The sequence below is a fragment of the Erigeron canadensis genome, chromosome 6 (assembly GCF_010389155.1).
Source record: "Erigeron canadensis isolate Cc75 chromosome 6, C_canadensis_v1, whole genome shotgun sequence".
Classification (NCBI taxonomy): Eukaryota; Viridiplantae; Streptophyta; class Magnoliopsida; order Asterales; family Asteraceae; genus Erigeron; species Erigeron canadensis.
Window position 1 is genome coordinate 40041491 of NC_057766.1, and position 20687 is coordinate 40062177.

The 20687-nt window shown below is 32.5% G+C and overlaps 2 protein-coding genes and 1 long non-coding RNA gene across 5 annotated transcripts; 1 reads left to right on the forward strand and 2 right to left on the reverse strand.

The window, feature by feature from the left end:
• Positions 1-5898: 5898 nt before the first annotated feature.
• LOC122605234 lies at positions 5899-7358 on the reverse strand. The gene is made up of 2 exons (XR_006324563.1): positions 7283-7358; positions 5899-6466 (listed from the first exon to the last, which is right to left on the reverse strand). It is a non-coding gene; the product is annotated as an uncharacterized LOC122605234 (long non-coding RNA).
• LOC122605233 (putative pectate lyase 21) lies at positions 7211-14872 on the forward strand. Of its 3 annotated transcripts, none has more exons than XM_043778142.1 (6): positions 7211-7396; positions 9082-9433; positions 9680-9890; positions 10419-10487; positions 11014-11246; positions 14688-14872. In XM_043778142.1, the coding sequence occupies exons 1-5, from the start codon at positions 7267-7269 to the stop codon at positions 11236-11238; spliced, it is 987 nt and encodes a 328-aa protein (XP_043634077.1). In that variant the 5' UTR covers positions 7211-7266; the 3' UTR covers positions 11239-11246; positions 14688-14872. The 3 variants fall into 3 exon arrangements, with proteins under 3 accessions (XP_043634077.1, XP_043634078.1, XP_043634079.1); XM_043778143.1 differs by lacking the exon at positions 7211-7396 and adding an exon at positions 8153-8246; XM_043778144.1 differs by lacking the exon at positions 7211-7396 and adding an exon at positions 8461-8515.
• Positions 14873-18174: 3302 nt separating this feature from the next.
• LOC122602862 (exocyst complex component EXO70H1-like) lies at positions 18175-20314 on the reverse strand. Its single transcript, XM_043775468.1, has one exon. It carries the CDS (start codon positions 20239-20241, stop codon positions 18448-18450), a length of 1794 nt encoding a protein of 597 aa, XP_043631403.1. The 5' UTR covers positions 20242-20314; the 3' UTR covers positions 18175-18447.
• Positions 20315-20687: the final 373 nt, after the last annotated feature.

Here is a 20687-nt window from a genome sequence, read left to right on the forward strand (position 1 = left end):
ACACCTAAATAAAACATAACATTTATTTAAAACATAAAACATTAAGAAATTAAAATATACAAAACATTAACCTACAACACAAATACACCTTGGAGCATTTCATCATAGCTGCCAAACCAGTTTATGAGATGAAGAAATAAGTTTGTATTTTAATAATGTAATCTACGAACTATTATTATGTATTTATTAAGTTTGTAATGTTTTTTATGTATTTGTGTTGTAGGTTAATATTTTGTGTGTTTTAATTTCTTAATGTTTTATGTTTTAAATAAATGTTATATTTTATTTAGTTGTATTGTGTTTTTAAAATTAATGAAAGTTTAGGGTTTATTTGAAGTTTTGTATTCATGTCTAATATAATAAACTATTATCCTTTAAAAAAAAATCAAAGTCAAACCGTTGCAAACTGTGATTTCGCGTTTTTTATTGCGCTTTCCATTTTTTGTTGCGATTTTGGCATTTTTGTTGCGATTTTGGCAATTTTTGTTGCGATTTCGCGTTTTTTTGCGATTTTCATTTTTTGTTGCGATTTTGTTGGCTAGTTTGTGATAATCCGAAAAACTTTGGCTATTTTGGTACAATCGCAACGAAAATTGGTTATTGTCACGATTTTCTCTAATATATATTATGCTCTCTATTGCAATCCCGATTAAGACAACATAAAATAAAACTTATTTGCGAATAATTTACCCATTTCAATAACTAATTGATGTTCCAAAATAATATTAAAAAAAAAAAAAACTAACTTGTAAAATCAACTTTTCGTGGGGTATAACAATATAACCAATATTTTATGAGTATATATTTTCTTTATACTGCACACATTTTTTGTAAATTTATGAGATTCATTTCCAATATAGTTTGTGAAAAAAGAAAGGAAAAAAAAAGGTCTTGCACATATATGCCAATCACGTGACTATACAATACAACCCTTTAACCATTTTCGGTTTTCCTATAATCCAAACTTAACACACATACGCACACAGTTCAACCAAACAGATTCCGAACAAATTTTGGGTCTTCTTCATCATCGATATTCGCCGCCGTCCTCCAGATCCAACTTCCACTAGCGACTGTCGACTGTTCTTCATCATCGTCGTCGTTTTTCACCATCACATGTTTCTTCACCATCGTCTTCGACTGTTCTTCACCATCGTCTTCGTTGACTGTTCTTCGGTCTTCACCATCACACGTTTCTTCTATAAAAAAAAAAAAACCCACCGTCGTCAATCTTCAGATCTACAAGCCATTCGCTTGTTTTTCCGGCAAAGTCTTTACTTGTTTGACCATTTGAGCGGGTTGATAGAGGTTCAAAACAGCCCGGTTCGCTCCGACACACGCGGTTTACCCCGTTTTGATCCGGTTCACTTTCGTTGAACAAACCGGGAGCTATTGAGCCGGAAACCTCAAAAATCCGGTCAGACCGGCCGATTTAAAAACATTGTTTAACATACGCCTAATTGTATTTTCGGAAGGATTTTTCTGATAACAACACTGATAGGGTGTTTGGAATTGAGTTTTGAATAAACGAGAGCAAGTACTCGCGTGTTGTGGCGATGTGATGGTGATGGGTCATAGGAGATGATATGTCATAGAGTGTTATAGCCAAATATCTTAGCCGTATGGGCTCCGACCCCAGATTTAAAAATTCTTCGAAAGTATATCGAATGACATCTCTAATAAAAGAGCATGAAATTTTAAGAACACCCATATAATTTTTATAATTTATCGACGTACGGTTTTTGAGATAAAACATTTTGAAAGAATTTGAGGAATAAAATGATTTATAGAGAAGAGAAAAAGTTGTAGGCATTGATATATGGTACATTATGTATTATCATGTGTACATTGTTGAAGTTAAAATTTGAAACCCTATTTGCTTTATAATATGGTATAAATTATTTAATTATCGAGTTTTCATAACGTAGATAACCAGAAAATGCGTTTGTCTGGAGAAGTGATTATTTGCGTTTAGTTAAAGAGGAATCCAATTTTGAAAAAACAGATAAATACATGCTTTTGTTTTGAAAACGCAAAAATTAATTTCAAAACGCAAACCCAAACACCCTTAAAGATTGCAAATAACTTGTATAAAACGCTTGTATTTTTCATATTAACGTCTATCTCCTAAATTTTATGATAAAAAATACAAATATTTTATGCATTTTCCATATTGTTGTAGTTAAAATGGATCAACGATTATCCAAACTTGTGTTATCGACAACACTTTAGTTCATCGTCGAACCAAAGATTCACGATGATAGTGATAAAATGTTACAGGAATTTGAGAAAAAAATTTGCATTTAAAATGATTAAATTGTGAGTACATTATATTTATGGAGTTTTAGCCATCAAAAGTGAAACTTAATAACAAACCGGATGTTGGGGAAATTCGAGATAACAAACAGATAACTGGATATAAACAATCTCTGAAGGCACGTGATCGCTTTCAGATTGAATCAATTTGGCGGTTCGGTTCACCCAAACTATTCAACCGGATACAATCAAAGATTAAGAATTTTCTGTGTGTATGTATTTGAGAGAAAGAACCAGAAAAGAAGAAGAAAAAGAATGATCAAAATGTGTTACGGGATTTTGTTTTATCAACAAAAACGGCAGTTATTGCAAGGTTTCGAAATTGCCATTTTTAGTCCTTTAGTCCCTCAGCTCGACCCCAGCCAGGGGCTGCCGCCCCTTGGACCCTGCTCACAGGGGCGCTGCCCCCGGACCCCCGTACTTTAGGGGCTTCGTCCCTAAGGTCATAATAAATTCAAATAGGCGTGCACTCCGCACCACCAATCCTATATGATGTATTATTGTGACAATACTGATCAAACAAGTTAACCCAATTACACTAAAATATCCAACACCGGACGAATTGTCTTGTTCATCAACACTTTAGCCAAGCGTGCCGGTGGCAGTAAGATGTCGCAGCGTTATGAATTTATGATGGCACGCTGGGCTCTGCACAAAAGCCTTCCAACACGTCTATCATTGGAGAAGGTTTAAGTTTAGGATAGAGATTCTCTAAAGTTAGAGTAACTTTATAAATAAAGTTAAGGGAATCTTGACCATTGGTTTAAAATCAATGGTTAAGATTCAAAGATGACTTTTTAATCTTAACCATTAATTTTAATCCAATCTTAACCATTGATTTTAATTTAATGGTTGAAATCCCTCAACTTTATCTATAAAGTTCATTTGAAGTTTATATGGCCAAAAATAATTCATAATTAGGTATGAGATATTTTAACAAATAGTATATCGTGGAACCCTACGAAATACCTATTATTGCCTGCTTACTTACCAATAATATCGATTTGTTTTAACTACTTAATTAAATTATAGCCATCTTTAAGCTGTTCAAAAGGTGTTTATTTAAGGCAACATTTGACATTCCAACCACTCGCATATTTTGTGGAAATAAAGTTATCAAGGTTGTATGTCTCCCGTGTTTAGTTGCATTATACACGTAAAAGAACAGAGTACTTGTTTATTATACACGTGTTTAGTTGCATTACATATAAACTATTACTATATATATACACATAGGTGTTGGGTATTTTAAAACAAGTATTAAAATAAAATAAATAATACAAGATCTTGACCCTTAGATCATGGTGAAGTTGATGCACGACGATTCACGTAGCAATTGATGTACAAAAATCTATTGTTTTATTTGTTTTACTTTAATAGTTGTTTTAGTTACCTAAAACCTATATATATATATATATATATATTGGAGTTAATTATTTTTTTTTTTGAAAAGTGTGGATCATTTGCTTGCAATAGGGGATCTAGCTTACGCTCTCTTAACCGGGTCCGCGCTAGCTAGAGAGCCCTTCACCCTCAGTACCTAGTAAGAGGAGAAACTCTCAACTAAACCGCCCGAATGCACGACATTTAATTGGGATAAAACTTTGTTTCCTCTGCGGGACTCAAACATGCTTCACTAGAGGACTTAATTGTGAAAATCCTTCAAATGTCCTTCCTATATCTCGAACTCGAAACCCCTAACATATAAAGCTGGTGCTCAACCATTGAACTATAATAAAAAGTACACTTAAAGTTAATACATATCAATATGTTGCTTTGGAGAATGTTAGACCATTAAATGAGATAAGAAAAAATTGGTATTTCTATGATTTTATTTGGTTTTCCTTTTTGTCATTCTTGGTTGCTTCTTGATGATTTACATTGTTTTTTTCCTACTAAATTTGATCATTATATAAAAACAAACATAAATTTTGATTTAAAAAAAAAAAAAAACTGGTTACTTCGGAAAAACTCATATCCAAAATTTGAACCCAAAGTTTAAAGTCACAAAAGTTTGTTGTAGTTGGTAAATTTTTGTATTCCTTACCATTATTTTTCTATGTATATATGGAAACTCCAATAACATAATGTCACTTTGGGATTAGGGAGTATTACCTTTTGTCATACATCACCATTTAAACACCAATTTTTTTGATCTGTTGTCCAAATGTCATAAAAGTCGCTTTACTTTTATTCATTCATAACCGCCATTTTGGACAGAAGCTTGATGTTAGACAAATATTATATGATTTCTTTTAGAGGTTAATCGTTTCTCTAAAATAAATGGCTCCATAAATTTTGCGTCTAATACCGTTGTAGTTTGCCCCCACTTTCTATTTAGGTCACCAATGGTAGAGCATATCGATTATCAAATTTATGGAGCTTTATACCAGGATGGTGCAATTTACTTAATTTTTTTGAAAAACATCAGGGTATACCTTACCGTATAGTGGTGAAGTCATGTACGTACTTTAAACTACGAAATATATAATATAAGCCGTTACAGGTGATTTAGGGAAAAAACTCACAGACTTATCACTCCTAAGAGTCGAACCCAAGACCTGTGAGAAAACCAGTGATGCATTTACCAGTTGAGCTAGCTTCATTTACTTCTTATTTACGCTTTCTTGAGAAAGGATTTATTTCAGATTCAAGAATTAGCTTATTCGTCTCTTTGATTATGTTATATGTATTAATATTAATTATTGATGAAAGTTTTGTACTTTTTTGTATATTTATTTCTATTTGGACAAAACGACATTTTTTCCCCCAAATATTCATCTTATTCCTTACCATCTTCATTTATTATTGGGATTAGTATTTTCAAATATAAATAACTTTACATAAATTGTCATAGTGTGTATAAAACTTTACTCATGTATATTTTATGTAATGAACTTTCAAATCTTATGTATTGTATGTATCCATGTATATGTGACAATTAGATAAGCTGCCACTTGTAAAAAATTTATTGGTCGTATATATACAATGTATAGGATTTGAAAATTCATTATATACAATGGACATGATTAAAGTTTGATATACACTGTGACAATTCATATAAAGTTATTTACATTTTGAAATACTAATCCCTTTTATTATTATATATTGTCATTCTTTATTATTTCCTTATATCAAACACCTACTTAGATTTTTGCTTGCCTTCCAAATACTGTATACTGTGAAAAATATCAGATTGATGAACAACAATTACAAAAACTTATAAATCCATCTATCATCCCTCAATAAATATTTTAGGCTTAGTGCAAAGATATCAAAAAGCAAGAATTTGGGTCATTCAAATTTCAATGTAGTGGACGTACGTTGAGAAGTAATAATAATCACAGTTACCTTAAGCCTCTTCTTATAGGATACTACTTCTACCCACTTCTAACACTATTCATCTTTTTTAGACACACCAAGACACACCCCTCCTTATAACTCCCCCCCCCCCCCCTCTAACCCAATTTTTACACTATTTATCTATTATTATATTATTTCATTTTTATTTTTCACAAAATTAAACAACACACATTTTATTATAATTAAAACACATAACATTACTTAAAAGTTAAAGTAATGTTAAAAGAAGTTAACTTAGAAATTTTAACAAATGATACATACAAATTAAAGGTTTAAAAATAAAACTTGTAACACTATAAATAGATCAAGGTTCAAGGGCTTAAATGAAACTTAATATTAAATTATAAAAATATCACCTGTTCACTCTGTCTTCTCCATGACATATACATATACATATATTTGTATATATAAAAACTACCTCCACACGCATAAACGTTTTTTTTTAATTAACCCAACATTCGATCGATTGGGCCCACAACCACCACCACTTTATTGCGTCTAAGTTTGGAAGTAACATTTGGATGAGGGGCTAGACGCACGTAGTGCTACTAGCATCTTGGTGTTTCGTTGCGTCGGATGCGCGTGGGAAGCGGGCTAGAAGCCCTATAAGGACCGACCTTATTAATAAAAGTTAGAAACGAAGAGATGACTTATAATTAATAAAACAGATGCGATATCTTATATATGAAATTTCTTTTTAATCTTCAATTCTTATGAGATGCTGCTAATTAACAATTGAATCCAGATAGGACGTCTTCGTTTTTCCTTGCTCGATATATCATTTCATCTATTATACACTATCAAGCGTTAATATTTTGTAATCTCAATACCGAACAGTCTAGAAGTATATATATTCTTCTATTTATTACTATTATTTTAGATTTAAATTTTTTTAATATTTATTTATTTATTTTTAGAACAACATTGTATCTTGGTTCTATTCGTAAATTATAAGCATGTCTAGGGTTAAACTTAAAAATTTTGAAAAATCCTAATTAATCCATACTTTAAATATGGAAAGTGAGAATTAAACCAAAATTAATGATTTCGATATCAAAAATCTTATTAACGAGCCACCAACCCTATTTAATAAATCTTTATTTATTGAATCACTTTTTTTTTTAAAAATAAATCTTTTTTTTAAAGGGTATATGTGAATGTAACTAAATTTGGACAAATATCAATAGTGTGAAAAAATTTAAGTTGTATTCATTTTAATAATAAACTTTCAAATCCTGTAAGCTCTTACAACTTTAATTTTTAGACATTCGTATATGGGCATTTAAGTTGGGTGAAAAACTCTCACATATTTTTTTTTTAAACCATGGGGCCAAACATTTATTCAAAATATTAAAATATTAATATGTGAGTAGTTTTTCAAGTTGAATGTGTAACAGCCTCATACTTATTTTTCTCTTTTGTAAATAGTTAGTTACGCTAATAGATATTAAAACTTTTTTTAAAAAGTATTTCTAAAAATAAACCTAGCAAAAGAACCATTTACCAGAATCTTTTCTAAATATACATCCGGTTAAATCCGAGCCTCGACGGAAAGAAAAAAAATAAATTCAGATAAAATCAATAATAATGGCGGCAACGTTACCTTACGCCGATGTCGATTCAACCTTAAAGGCAATCGCCGGACGGGCGGAAGGCTTTGGCCGTTTTGCAGTCGGTGGTGCTCACGGTCATGTGCATCACGTGACCTCTTTAGCTGGTAATTATTTTTCAACCTTATTTTTATTTATCAATTAATTAATGCTAATAAAAAAAATATATTACTCGTAATAATAAATCGGTTTTTTAAAGCATCACGGATGGATATCAAAACGAAATTGAATTGTGAACAAGAATTGAATGCAGCGTGGCGAATTTTGGTGACTGATTCAATAATCTTTTTCTGATAGAAACTTTAGGTGGATCATGTGGTCCATTTGTGTTTTCGATGCCTTACAAGTTACAATAATAATAATAATATTTAATATTAATATTAACTAGAAGTAGAAAGAAAAATGTTAATATCAATTGGAAGGATTGGTGTGAAGTTTTTTTTCTTTCTATATACATGTATTTTGTTACTTTGTGATGAAATTCTTATAATATCAAGACATCCTTCAATTCTTAAAAATTTCAAGAAACAATATACTTTTATAAGGGTAGTAGATAAAACGGAGAGGGGTCCTTGTTCAGACTATTCGAGAAAAGTCAAGCATTTTGCTTTGGTGTAAGTGTTTTTACTGTGGCCGTTTTCTAGGCCATCACAAAATGTTTACTTAGTAAGGTTCGATCACCAGAGATATCTTGATCAGTACGCCTTGCCTATCGTAATAATAATTATGGACTTTGACTAATCACTTTCATTATTCATTTAATGTAACTGAATAATTGATTAAAGTTTTAATAGTTGACAAACGAGATGTCGTAAAGGGAAAGGAAGTAACGTTTATGAAGTTGCTCTTGTTTTTATGTGTGGAACTTTTTATGAAGGATGCATAACATAACAGAATTAAATTCGTTACATACATGGAAAGGCAAACGTTTTTGGGGAAGCAAAAACACAGTTTTTTGTATGGTTAATGACTATTTCGATATCTGAAGTAAATGTTTTGTATTTACTTTTTATGGAATAAGTGACAACTTTTATATACGTTGAAATTGCACGTTGGGTTGTGTTTGGCTGATAGACTAGGTCCCGATTGTGCAAGCTACTTAGAAATGTACTAGACTTTTATTTTTGTGATTATATGTATCTGGCGGCGTCTTCATCAGTAATCTTAAGTTTTTAACTTTTTGATGATGTATATAAGTTGCCAGAACAGTCTACACATTATAAGAGGTCAGCTACATACTACTATAGCAAACTGAAAGTTCGTTACGTCAAAACTCAAAAGATAACAAATGGAAGTGCAATACATACGATAGCAAAATGTGTAGTTTTGGATACGTTTCTATGTAGTTTATGTGTTGGGATTCAAGTAATTACTGCTGGTGGTTTCATTTAAAAAGTCTACATTTTGTAACGATGATAATGAAGCAATCAAGCCTGCTTAGGCAGATTGTGATAAGGACCATTGAGCTGAGCTGGGCCGACTTTTTTGAATTATGCCTCGTCATAACTGAAATGAAAAAAATAGGAATGTTTTTGCACCCCCATGACTCAATTTTGAGCAAAAACAAGATGATTAGTTTTATGATGTTGAGATACACTGGGTAAATAAATTTGGAAATTGGGGGGGGGGGGGGGTCATCACCTTCATGTATGCACTTTCAGTTTTGCTTTATAAAGAACAAGAATATAACATTTGTACCCATAAATGTTCTGTGGCTGTAACAGATCTTTGGTGGAGTTCTAGAGATAATATCATTCGCCATTGTCACTAAGTAGTGCGTATATCTCTGTAGATGATGGTCCGGGATCACTTCGTGAAGCATGCCGCAGGAAAGAACCATTTTGGATCGTTTTTGAAATTTCAGGCACTATCCATCTCTCATCCTACTTAAGTGTGTCATCACACAAGACTATCGATGGTCGTGGCCAGAGAATAAAACTGACTGGAAAAGGTTTGCGGTTAAAGGAGTGCGAGAATATTATTATATGCAACTTGGAGTTTGAAGGCGGTAGAGGACATGATGTTGATGGTATACAGATTAAACCAAATTCAAAGCATATTTGGATAGATCGCTGCAGCCTGCGTGACTATGATGATGGACTTATAGATATAACTAGACAAAGCACAGACATCACAGTTTCTAGGTTGGTTCCTGTTTTTCCCCTCTTTCTGGTTTGCTCTTTGATGAAGTATTTTCTTGATTGCTTGCATTTTTTATTGGTTTTAGTACATAGTGGCCTTTGGCCCATTGATTTGTCGGTGTCTTCCCACAACCTGTTGGTTGCGGGTTCACATCTCACCATTGAAGTTTCATGGCTCATATAATTAGTTGTTTGTTGGTTTTAAATAAAAATTCTGATGAATTATTTAATGCATTCAAATGCAAACAGATGTTACTTTTCAGGACATGACAAGACGATGCTAATTGGTGCCGATCCATCTCATATTGGTGATAGATGTATTAGAGTAACAATTCATCATTGTTTTTTTGATGGGACCCGGCAAAGACAACCTCGTCTTCGATTTGGGAAAGTTCATCTTTATAATAACTACACTAGAAACTGGGGAATATATGCCATTTGTGCTAGCGTTGAAGCACAGGTAAATTTTTCTGTCGTATCCAAGTGGGAAACGGTTGGAGCAAACCATTTACTCTTGAATGTGATGGCAAAATCATATATATTATTTTAATTCAGTACTAATCTAATTGCTTGAACCAAGTATAAGAGGTTTTATGCATGAAAATCCATTTTGTGTGATATAAACTATTTTGATCAATTCCTTTTAAGCTACTTTTAGTAATTTATCCCCACTTGACCAATTAGAATGAAACATTGAAACATAACCCGAATCCATTTAGTTACTTAGTAGGTAAAAATTGCCTCCTCTGTACATAAGCATGTAATCTATGATTCTATGGTTAATTAATCCATTTTCAGCGTCTTCGAATATTTTTCGGATATAGCCAAGTCTTTTGAATGTGGTACCGACATAAACGCATGAAAGGAGCACAATCGTTATTTAAAGAAATGTAGACAAAAAGGATACGAGAAAACTGATCATATGTTGAAGTTCAAGTTTCATTGTGCAACTTGCACTCTGATTTCTTTCTTTGTTTCTTGGTTTCAGATATACTCTCAATGCAATATCTATGAAGCAGGACAGAAGAAAAAAGCCTTTGAATTTTATAGTGAAAAGGTGACTTCATGCAACTCTTTCTTCTTACTTATCCTGTTTCACTTTGGGAGTTTTAATGAATATTATTTGCAATCCTAGCTTATCATGTTGTAAATTTGAAGCGAATGGAGAATAATGTGCCTCCAAGGTACCAAAGTAGAGGTGGCAATCTCAGTTCATATATTTTGGAATGGGTCAATTTGGATTATGTTTTATCTATACTAGATTGGTTACATAAGAAAACAGGTTTGAAAAGAGACGTGATTAAATGGGTCAAAAGTCTCCTTGTGCATGTTTTTAATCATTGAAATTTCTAAATCATTATATTATAAATTTAGATTCTTACTGGAAAAATAATAAATGGTGTAATTATACATGACAAGTTAGTTACCTAAATTTGTTTCTTTGGCCAACCCAACACCCTACCACAATCACTTGCTTCTACCTGACCGATTTTGACCCATTACCAACCCGCCCATTTTGCTACCTATACTACAATATATCAAATTTTGCATAGATTGCCTAATCCCTTGATTGACCTTTGTAGGCAGCAGATAAAGAGGAATCAAGATCAGGATTGATAGTATCGGAAGGTGACTTGCTCTTGAATGGAGCTCAACCATGTCCATTGAAAGAAGCCAATGGAGAACGCATGTTCCATCCTAGTGAGTTTTACCCAGTATGGACGATGGAGCCTGCTTCTGATGCGTTGAGACAAATTCTCCACATCTGCACTGGTTGGCAATCTGTTTCGAGACCAGCTGAACAATGATTTGTGCCGTAAGTCATCCACTATATATCGTAACCATTTTTGTGTATGTTTCAGATGCTTGCACTATATTTTGATGCTTATTATTATATTCTGTTGATAATATTTAGCATTGTGTGAGAAATTTAATGCAAAGAAAGCCGGTAAGTTTTGGTGATATCACCTGTACTTATGGGTGCCCTTCTATTATGTTATTAAACATTAATTAAAAAATAATTGACCCTTAAACTTTTAACACTTCTACTTTACTACAATTACTAGATTTTACTAGATTTTAGACCTGTGTCCAACACTGGACATGAGCTTATGATATTATCAATATTAGTTCTTCATACATTCAAGTCATAAAAGCTTATAATGTTAAAAATATATTTTCAAGTAATAGTACAATAATCACAGGTTCGTCACTGTTATTATTAGTTGAGACATATTGTTGGAATTGTTTGCCGTAGTCATTCTCTATTATAAAATTTTTTTTAAAGCAGTTGCACCAATAATGTAATATTATTATGAAAGATAATTAAGAATTAAAATATAAACATATTTGTGATCTCGTACTTGACATTCAAGTAGATGTTTTTAATTATGATGTGGGGCCATAACACATAGAAGTTTATTTCAATCACTTGTCCTATGATAACTTAGATAACAATCAGGATTGTTTTTCTATTCTTTGATAACAATTAGGACTTTTGATTTGAGTGACAATAGTAACTTTAAACATTAATACACAAAACTAATATATATATAAAAAAAGAAGATTTTGTACCTTTTTGATTGAGAGATATAATGAATTTTTAATGGAGTTCATATTAATTTGGATTTAGCATTCAAATAACCCTCTGTTGTAAATCGTGTTTTTTTCTGTGATCGTCTCATGTTCTGTGATTCCTATATGTATCAATTTATAATATTTTCTTATAAGAAATATTTATCTTTAGTCATGTAGTTGTAATATCCTATAAAATTTAAAACACTATAAATATGAATATATGTAAAACATATGTTTAACTATCAAAATTTTATTTATTTATTTTATATTAGATTAAAAATATAGTACCCTAAGTCAAAGTATTAATAAATATATAATTGAACTTTAGACAGATAGTAATGTCAAATAGAGCTAGTTAGAAATTTGGACTAAAATCACTAATGACCAAGTAAGTGTACGCATTAGTGTCTAAATAAAACGGACTGTGGATGAACATATAGTTGTTATATACACTTGACATATTTGTATTTGTATCAATCGGTATATAACTTAAGAATAAATATGCTATTAATGATTAGTAGGAAGTTGGATGGGTGTAGGTTATCACTAAACCTCTATTTAAAAATTATACAAAGCCAAATGTGAACTTGTAACACAAAATCAGAAACTCTTATAGCAAACTTATTTTCATCATGTTTGTGCGTGACAGTAAGAACGGAGAACAAACATCATTTTGTAGTTGTAGGGTGAAATAAATCATTGGATCATTAGTTTTATATAGAGGTTATATCTTGGGTTAGAATTACAGGGCAAGAAATTTATTTACAAATGGGGTTGTGAAGTAAAATAAGAATAATAATAATACTAATATAATACTACTATCAAAATAAAGATAGATTATATCGATGGGTGAAATTGGTTAATAATCTCCACAGTTCAAGGCTTAGTATCATCATCTTATAGATAAAGGCTTCAAATATATATCATCTTCATTGGTAAGTCTTGTATATACTGTATATGTTATATTTTATATACATAACTTTTATTTTATTTTAGTTTAGTTGTTTTACTAATATGTTCTAACCGATGTTTTTTTAAATAATTTGTTATATTAAGCTATTGTATCAAATTTATATTTTATGTTTCTGACTAAATTCGTTGCTTGTTTTAGTAATTAATTAAATGATGTTTATTAAATTAAATTATTCTATAAGATTGAGTCTCATTTTATGGATAAGATATAATTAGTAGTAATTTTGAATAGAGTTTTGTCATATAAATGATGATCTGTCGTTTTCTACAATACAGTTCATAAAGCAAAGATAAACATTTAGTTTAATTAAACATATCTCAAAATTAGTTTCACTGGTAATAGTGCGTACATCTAGATATAACTAAATTGGATTTTATCAAAATCTTTTGAATGAACAGAAAGAGTGAATCATAATATGTCTTACAAAATTAATAAAAGGTGTAGTTTCTAGTCTAGTCTAAAAATAATGATGATCATAAAAATAATAGTAACAAAAGGAGAGTTGCTTATAAAATGAATTGCGGTAACAGAAACAATTATATGGGAAGTATATACACACAAAACATATATAATGGATATTACATACTCCCTATTTGAATATATTTTGCACTTATATTTTTGTACATGATTAGATTCGGTTTGGTGATCGCGTTTCGTTGGTGGCTATTGCATTTTTGAATTCGTTGTGATCGGTGATAAGGTACGGATATTCTAGGTGGTATTAGGATCCTTCCGGTAAAATCTTTCTTCTCAAAACTCCATTTAAATTTTGTGAAATTTGTATGGATTCGATATATTATTTGAAAAAAATTATTTGTTTGTTAGTCTTTGAACATATTTGTTGATTCGAAAATTATAATATTTTGATATATATATATATTAAGTGTGTCAAAACCATCTCTTGAATACCAAATTTCTAATAGTCCTGAAAGAGTTGCGTTTTGGGTGTTACATTTGATGCGGTGATTCTTACAAGTGTTCCCCACTTCGTACACTCATATATGTCCCTCGATTAACGAAAATTAATACTGTCGCATATTTGTGAGAATTGGGTGATGGAGATGTAATTTTAAGTTTATATTTAAATGTCTTAAAATAATTGTCCAAAAATTCCATTTTTGTCTCATAAAAACTCATTTGATATATCTATATATATAAGTTGGTCAAAACGGGTTCTTAAGATGTGCATGTAAGAGTAACCTATCCATGGAGGTCCCATGGGCGCGTTATTGTGACACCGATGACGTGACACCGTCCGTAGCGGTGTATTTGATTTGTTCTACGGCGTCTCCTTTTGATAACCCGGTGTGATTCGAGCTCATTATATTATATTTGATAGGAGGCGTATGGATCGGTCCTAGGTAATATTTGTTTGACGGTGGGCGCTTATCGTAGTGTCAGACGAGGCGTTTCGCACCATAATGAATGATTAGTGGAGTAGCTACCCTATGAATTCATTCGACCGTTATTTGTTTGACTCTTAGATGCATTATTTTATGAAACTTGGTTTTATATTTGATATACGTATTTGACGTATGATATATGGTGGAATTATACATATTTGTACTTTGATTTGAAATAAGTTTGTTAAGGTAATAAATTTGTCTTTGAATTACGTCTCTGCTTTTAATACTATACTTCAGTTTTGTCATATCTGTTCACTGAGCTTTTTGCTCAGCCGTTTTCCTTTTCTTCCTTATACGGCAGGTGATCAAGGGGGCTTTGGGAACGAGCGAAGAGCGTAGAATGACTTGGACTTAGCACCTTTGGCCTTAGAGTTCTTCAAAGCTTTAGTTCTTTATGTTGGCTTATAAGTACTCTTGAATATTTTGTTACTTTGACTTTGGTTTGACTTTGGTTGACTTTCAATAAGATTAATGTCCCTTTTGTCCTTTAAGTTCTTTTTGATATCATTTTGTACGTTTTGTAAGTTAGGGGCGTTACAGTAGTCGACATTGATATTTATATGTATAAATCTATATTTTATTTTTATAGAATAATAAGTCAAGAAAAGTTAAAATTGAAATCTTTAGAATGTCGAGAGATGTGATTACACGGATTGTTTATAGCATTTTAAAGATTAGATAAATTATTAAATATATAAATTTAAATGTAAAAATGTAAGTAAAAACAAATTTAAAAGAATATACTTCTAAAACATTAAACACATATATTATATTTCATCTTTTGAAATAATTTTTTGTACATAATATTTCATATGTTTAAATTGTTTTAACTAAATTTTTGATGGAAAATCAAAAAGTGTAAATTAATGAGATTTGTTCAATAAATACTAATATAATAATATATTTGGATAATGATTATTAGAATTTTTAATTTATAATTAAATTCAATGGTGACATAAGCGAAAGTCAATTTGATAAAATTAAGCGATTTGATTGGTTAATAAGTTATTAGTTCAACTGTCATATAATATATTGATTATGATTATGATTATGATGAGAATTGAGCACAATAAGTTGATAACTTGATATAGTTACTTGTTTAGACTTAAACTCCGTGACGTTTCTCTTAGGTTGACGGCTAGAGATGATAAGTTATTCAATACTGAATCACTACAGGATACAGTGATCTTGCTTCTTGCATGGATTCCTATGTGTTTTTAGCCCAGCCCGGCCCAGCCCAAAAATCACTAGTTGCTTCCAGAACCAATTTGGCCATTAATACCAACCCGCTTATATATAACGCCATCTCTAACTTGTTAAAGTCATCTAGATTCATTGATCGGCCACTTTATTGAATTGAACACAATTGATCCTTATTGAATTTTAGCCCTATGTACAATGGAACCAACTCCTGATTAATTCAACATTTTCTATATACCTACAATCGGCAAATCTATTTGAATACCAACCGATCAGAATGCTTCGTATATCATAAACCAGTCCGAACTATGCATAGGATAGTGAACATATGATTGAAGTATATAAATTAAAATTGGCATACATATTATAACTTCGAAGTTCGAAGTGCTTTTGCAAATTGAAACTGGCTAGTAAGAATAAGAATGGTTTATAAAGGTGAATTTTGTTTTTGTCAAATGGTTTGAAAATATCCGCTTGACAACTCTTTCAGAGTTTGACCAATAATTTAAGTGAATTTTGAGGTTAACAGATAAAAATAATACTGTTTAAAAATAAAAAAAGATAAAAATAATGAATGCAAAAGCTTGCTTTAATAGTACTACTGAGGCCCTTGCTTATAACGTACTTAGGTGTGCGTCTTAGCCGCCTTGGACGCCGGACGCTATAAGCATAGGGAGTCCTTGGGCTGCGTTTTCGGTGAGGAGTCTTCCGCAAGAAGATGAAGGACGCAGGAGATAGTTTTTAAACTTTTTTTTTTCTTTTTTTTTTAACGGCTTTTTTTTTTCCTATTTAAACACTCTAACTTATTCTCATTTTAACACACAAACATTTTATCACACACCATTTCATTCATCAAACACCACCAAAATTATGTCTAGTTCATCATCAAGTGACAAATTTAATTTTCTAAACAACACTGTTACGCAAATGAACACGCTATTTAATCCGTAGATCGCAGGCGCCTTTTTTGATGTTTGTAATGAAGAGGAAGCAAACGATGTCGAGTCAAGTTCACGGGTTCCTCGAACCAGAAGGGTTTTATCACGAGATCATGCCGGAGCTACGGTGCGTTTATGAAATGATTACTTTTCTGATGCACTAACTTTTCGGCTGATTATTTTCGAAGAAGATTTCGAATGCGCAAGCATATGTTTCTTCATATATGCCAAGATATACACAACTTTAGCGCCATCGAACCCCTACCCAAACATTTTCAGTTTTTCCAAAAAAGTCAAACCGATTGCAGTGGTAGGCATGGTTTCAACATTTTCTAAAAATGTACTTCCGCCATAAGTCAATTGGCGTATGTTGCTAATGTCGACCAATTAGATGAGTACTTACTTATGGGCGTGCGACTTCAGCTGAATGTTTACATAACTTTTACAAGTGTGTTTATTATTTATATCACACTGAGTACTTGAGAAGGCCGACAACTGAAGATGTCCAACGTTTGGTAAGTAAGCATGAACAAATACATGGTTTTCCTAGTATGCTTCGTAGTATTGATAGTATGCATTGGGGTTAAAGAAACTTTCTGGTGGCTTGGCAAGGGCAGTACACACGAGGCGATAAAAGACATCCAACGATCATGTTTGAAGCAGTTGCTTCGTATGATTTGTGGATTTGGCATGCTTACTTTGGCCCTGCAGGTTCGAACAACGACATCAACGTCCTTAATGAATCAGATTTTTTTGATGATCTACTCCAAGATAGGTCCCCCAAATGCAATATACTATTAACGACGAAGAGTTTACGAAGAGATATTATCTAGCTGACGGTATTTATCCTGAATGGGCCACACTAGTCAAGTCTTTTAAATGCCCGATGGACCCAAAGACTACAAAGATCAAGCGCTACCAAGAAGCTGCAAGAAAGGATGTCAAATGAGCTTTCGGGGTGCTTCAAGGTCGTTGGGCAATCCTTAAAAATGATGTCCGCCCGCATTCGGTGAACAAAATAAAACGTATGATTTATACTTGTGTCCTTCTACACAACATGATTGTTCAAGACAACGGTAATGCAATTTCCGACCTTGAGGAGGATTATTTGGCCGATCCAACTAATATGCCAACACGTACATGGGATGAAAGGGTTGCAACGCAAATGCGTGTCTTCGCAGAGTTACGTGATAGAAGCACGCACCATAGACTTTGCAATACCCTAATGGAACAAGTTTGGCACCTTCCGGAAAATTACCGTCAACGTTGATTTTTTGTATTATGTCTAGTTTCGTAATATTAATTTTCTATTATTAGGATCGTAGCTTTTTTTTTTTAATAAGTGTTGTAATATCTTATTAATAATAAAAGTATTTATTTGAATGGTGTTTTGTTAATAAAAAAAATATAAAAGAATTGATGATGTGACGAAGAAGTTCTGAAGAAGCTTGCCTTATAGGTATGGGGAGTCCTGAGTGGTGTGATGCTGACGTGAGGACTCCCTCTTTATAAGGAAAGGCCTGATTTAACAATAGTACTCCGTGATACACTACAATGTATATTCTGCATGCATTCATTCATTTGAGTTGAAATTCACTCATTTTGAAACAAATTTCTTATTGATTATTGCTTACAGATCAATGACAAAGATTTTTAAACAGTCATTGGTTATATCATATTTAAGCAGTATACAAAGTATCTTGCAACCAAATCATTCTCTAAAGTCTAAACCACTTAACTACTAATGGTGTGTGATCAAACATACAAGCAGAACATGAGTGAAATTTGACCCAAGTAATAGGCACATGTTCAGTTAATATATAAATCGATCACAAATCGCGTTTCAATGTCAAACCTAGCTAGGCTTGAGCCCAGCCGTTTGTGATTCTGACATAAGCGGCAAACTTATAATGAGAACGATCATCAATCACTTCTAAAACCAACTGTTGTCTCGTGGAACAGCTCCAGCAAATATTTCATCATATTTTCTGGAGAAAGCCTCAGCATTAACTTCACACACAACTCATCTGTGCTCAAAGTGATCAAATGCTTAGCATAAAATTCCTCGTACACGGGCACCAAGTTCTTCACAATCGACACCTTCATCTTGTCTCTCATAAATTCATCCACCACAGTCCAAGTCATCTGTTTGACATATACCTCCTCAAACATAAAATACAACTTTCTAAAACATGCCTTTGCCTTCTCCCCCGATACATATATACAACTATTCGGTAAGCACGCAATCACTTTATACCACGTCATTGTTTCGTAACTTAACACATATGCATCCAACTTCTTCTCGTGTATCCCTATCCATTCTTCCCCCAAAATAAACCTCATATTCGTCGAACGTACTTTCTCTATGATAGAGTTGAGATTGTTGATTAGAAATAGATATTGTAACGCTTTGCAATTCTGTAGCTTTGCTTTTCCGTCAAGTTTGCATAAAAGAACAGAAAGTATAGACCCAAACATGATGGAAACCGATGCTCTAGAAGCTTCTTCAAACGACGTTTGTTCATGTTCGTCAACAATGACATTACTTAACGAATCACCGTAATTCGTTAGAGAAGTCAAATAATCCAAAACTGAAATACTTAACGGATCAACTCCACCACCAGACACTCTGATCTTACATGAATTTTTATGGACCGATGATTTGAATTCATCAAGAACCGTTCTGATTGAGTCACTGAGTTTGTGAAGAGACTCGATAGCTTGAACTTTGACTACTGCAACTGATTCTGTTGAGAAGAGTGACTCGATTTCTGGCCAGAGTTCTAAGATGGAATTGTGCAAGTCCAACATGATGAAAACTGTTTCGGATTTTAGCTTCTTATTGCATCTGGTAGTGGCGATGAGTTCTGGAAACTTGAATAGATTCATCGCTCCTTCTTTTGTTGACATCTCAAAACATGAATTTTGTATATTTACGTATGAAGTGAAAATGTGTTCACTCAAAAGCTTTTCATTACAAAAGAGTTTTCTCATAGCGATTTGGGTGGCATTTACCCAGGTTTTGACATGATCGTCCAAATTATGTGAAGCATTATTATGTAACATCTTGTTGATTTGAGAAGAGCTATATTGTTGGATTCCAAGTTGAAACAGAGATTCGTCGATAATCAGTTTTCGTATGTTTTTGTATACTTGGATACACTCTTGTCTATATCCACAGCTAATCATTGTATCAGCAATTAGCCGTAGATTTGAAATCGCTAACGTTGATAGTTGTTCAATATCAAAAATCAAGTGTTGATCACTATTTGTACTATTATTGTTGGATAAGATTAGATGGAAGTCTTTTTCTAGTCGTTTCATGGCGATTTGCATGAGTTTTTGAGCATCAAAGAGCTTCTCTGATTGCGAATCATGTCCAGCGAGGAAATGCATCAACCGATGCAACCCTTTAGCGCACTTAATGAAAAGTTCGGCTTCTGTTTTGTTCTCTTGGAACATGGAGACGGACCTGGCCGTGGTGTTAGAATGGTCCCACTTGTGGATAACTGTATGTGCGTCTTTTATGGTTTCGTCCATCATGGACTCGGATGATGACGATGAAAAAGGAGAAGATAATGATGATGATGATGAGGCTGTTTGTGAATTTGGTGAAGAAGTTGTTGAAGATATGGTGTTAAAAGAGAAGAGATGGATTAGCTTTTTCGGTTTTTGATTCGTTAATCTTTTTGGTGAAGGAGATGAGATTATTGCCATTATGATGATTCAGTGAATGTATAGTGGGATTAGATGATTTTGGTTTTGATAAAGATCGATCCAATTAGATCAAATGAAGATTTGAGTTGAGTTGAATGAAGGAGTGGATACAAGATAGAATTTAAATAGGGAGGGAAAAATGGAATCTAGCTAGTTGTAATATTTAATGTTGTTGTACAAAAAGAAGATGTTATTAGTGGTTACGACTTACGATGGTCTAGTTAGCTTATTGTGTTAGAAAAGGTCAAATTATATTTAAAACAAAGTAACTAATTTTCAAAGAATGCAATTGTAATAATAGATCGCATTTGGAACACACTTGAATGCATGTAATTGGTATATCGATCACTTATAATGCTCGATCCTATGGATCACTTCTCTAAAAAAAATGCGATACCATAGCACCTCCCCTTTGCTTTGCAAAAAACCGATACCTTGTTGTGTTT

Excerpts from the sequence above, each read along its gene's own strand:
- LOC122605233 (XM_043778142.1), top strand. The coding sequence starts at position 7,267 with ATGGCGGCAACGTTACCTTACGCCGATGTCGATTCAACCTTAAAGGCA. Across the intron at positions 7,397-9,081 it reads TCACGTGACCTCTTTAGCTG|ATGATGGTCCGGGATCACTT; the intron begins GTAATTATTTTT and ends ATATCTCTGTAG. Across the intron at positions 9,891-10,418 it reads GTGCTAGCGTTGAAGCACAG|ATATACTCTCAATGCAATAT; the intron begins GTAAATTTTTCT and ends TCTTGGTTTCAG.
- LOC122602862 (XM_043775468.1), bottom strand. The coding sequence starts at position 20,241 with ATGGCAATAATCTCATCTCCTTCACCAAAAAGATTAACGAATCAAAAA.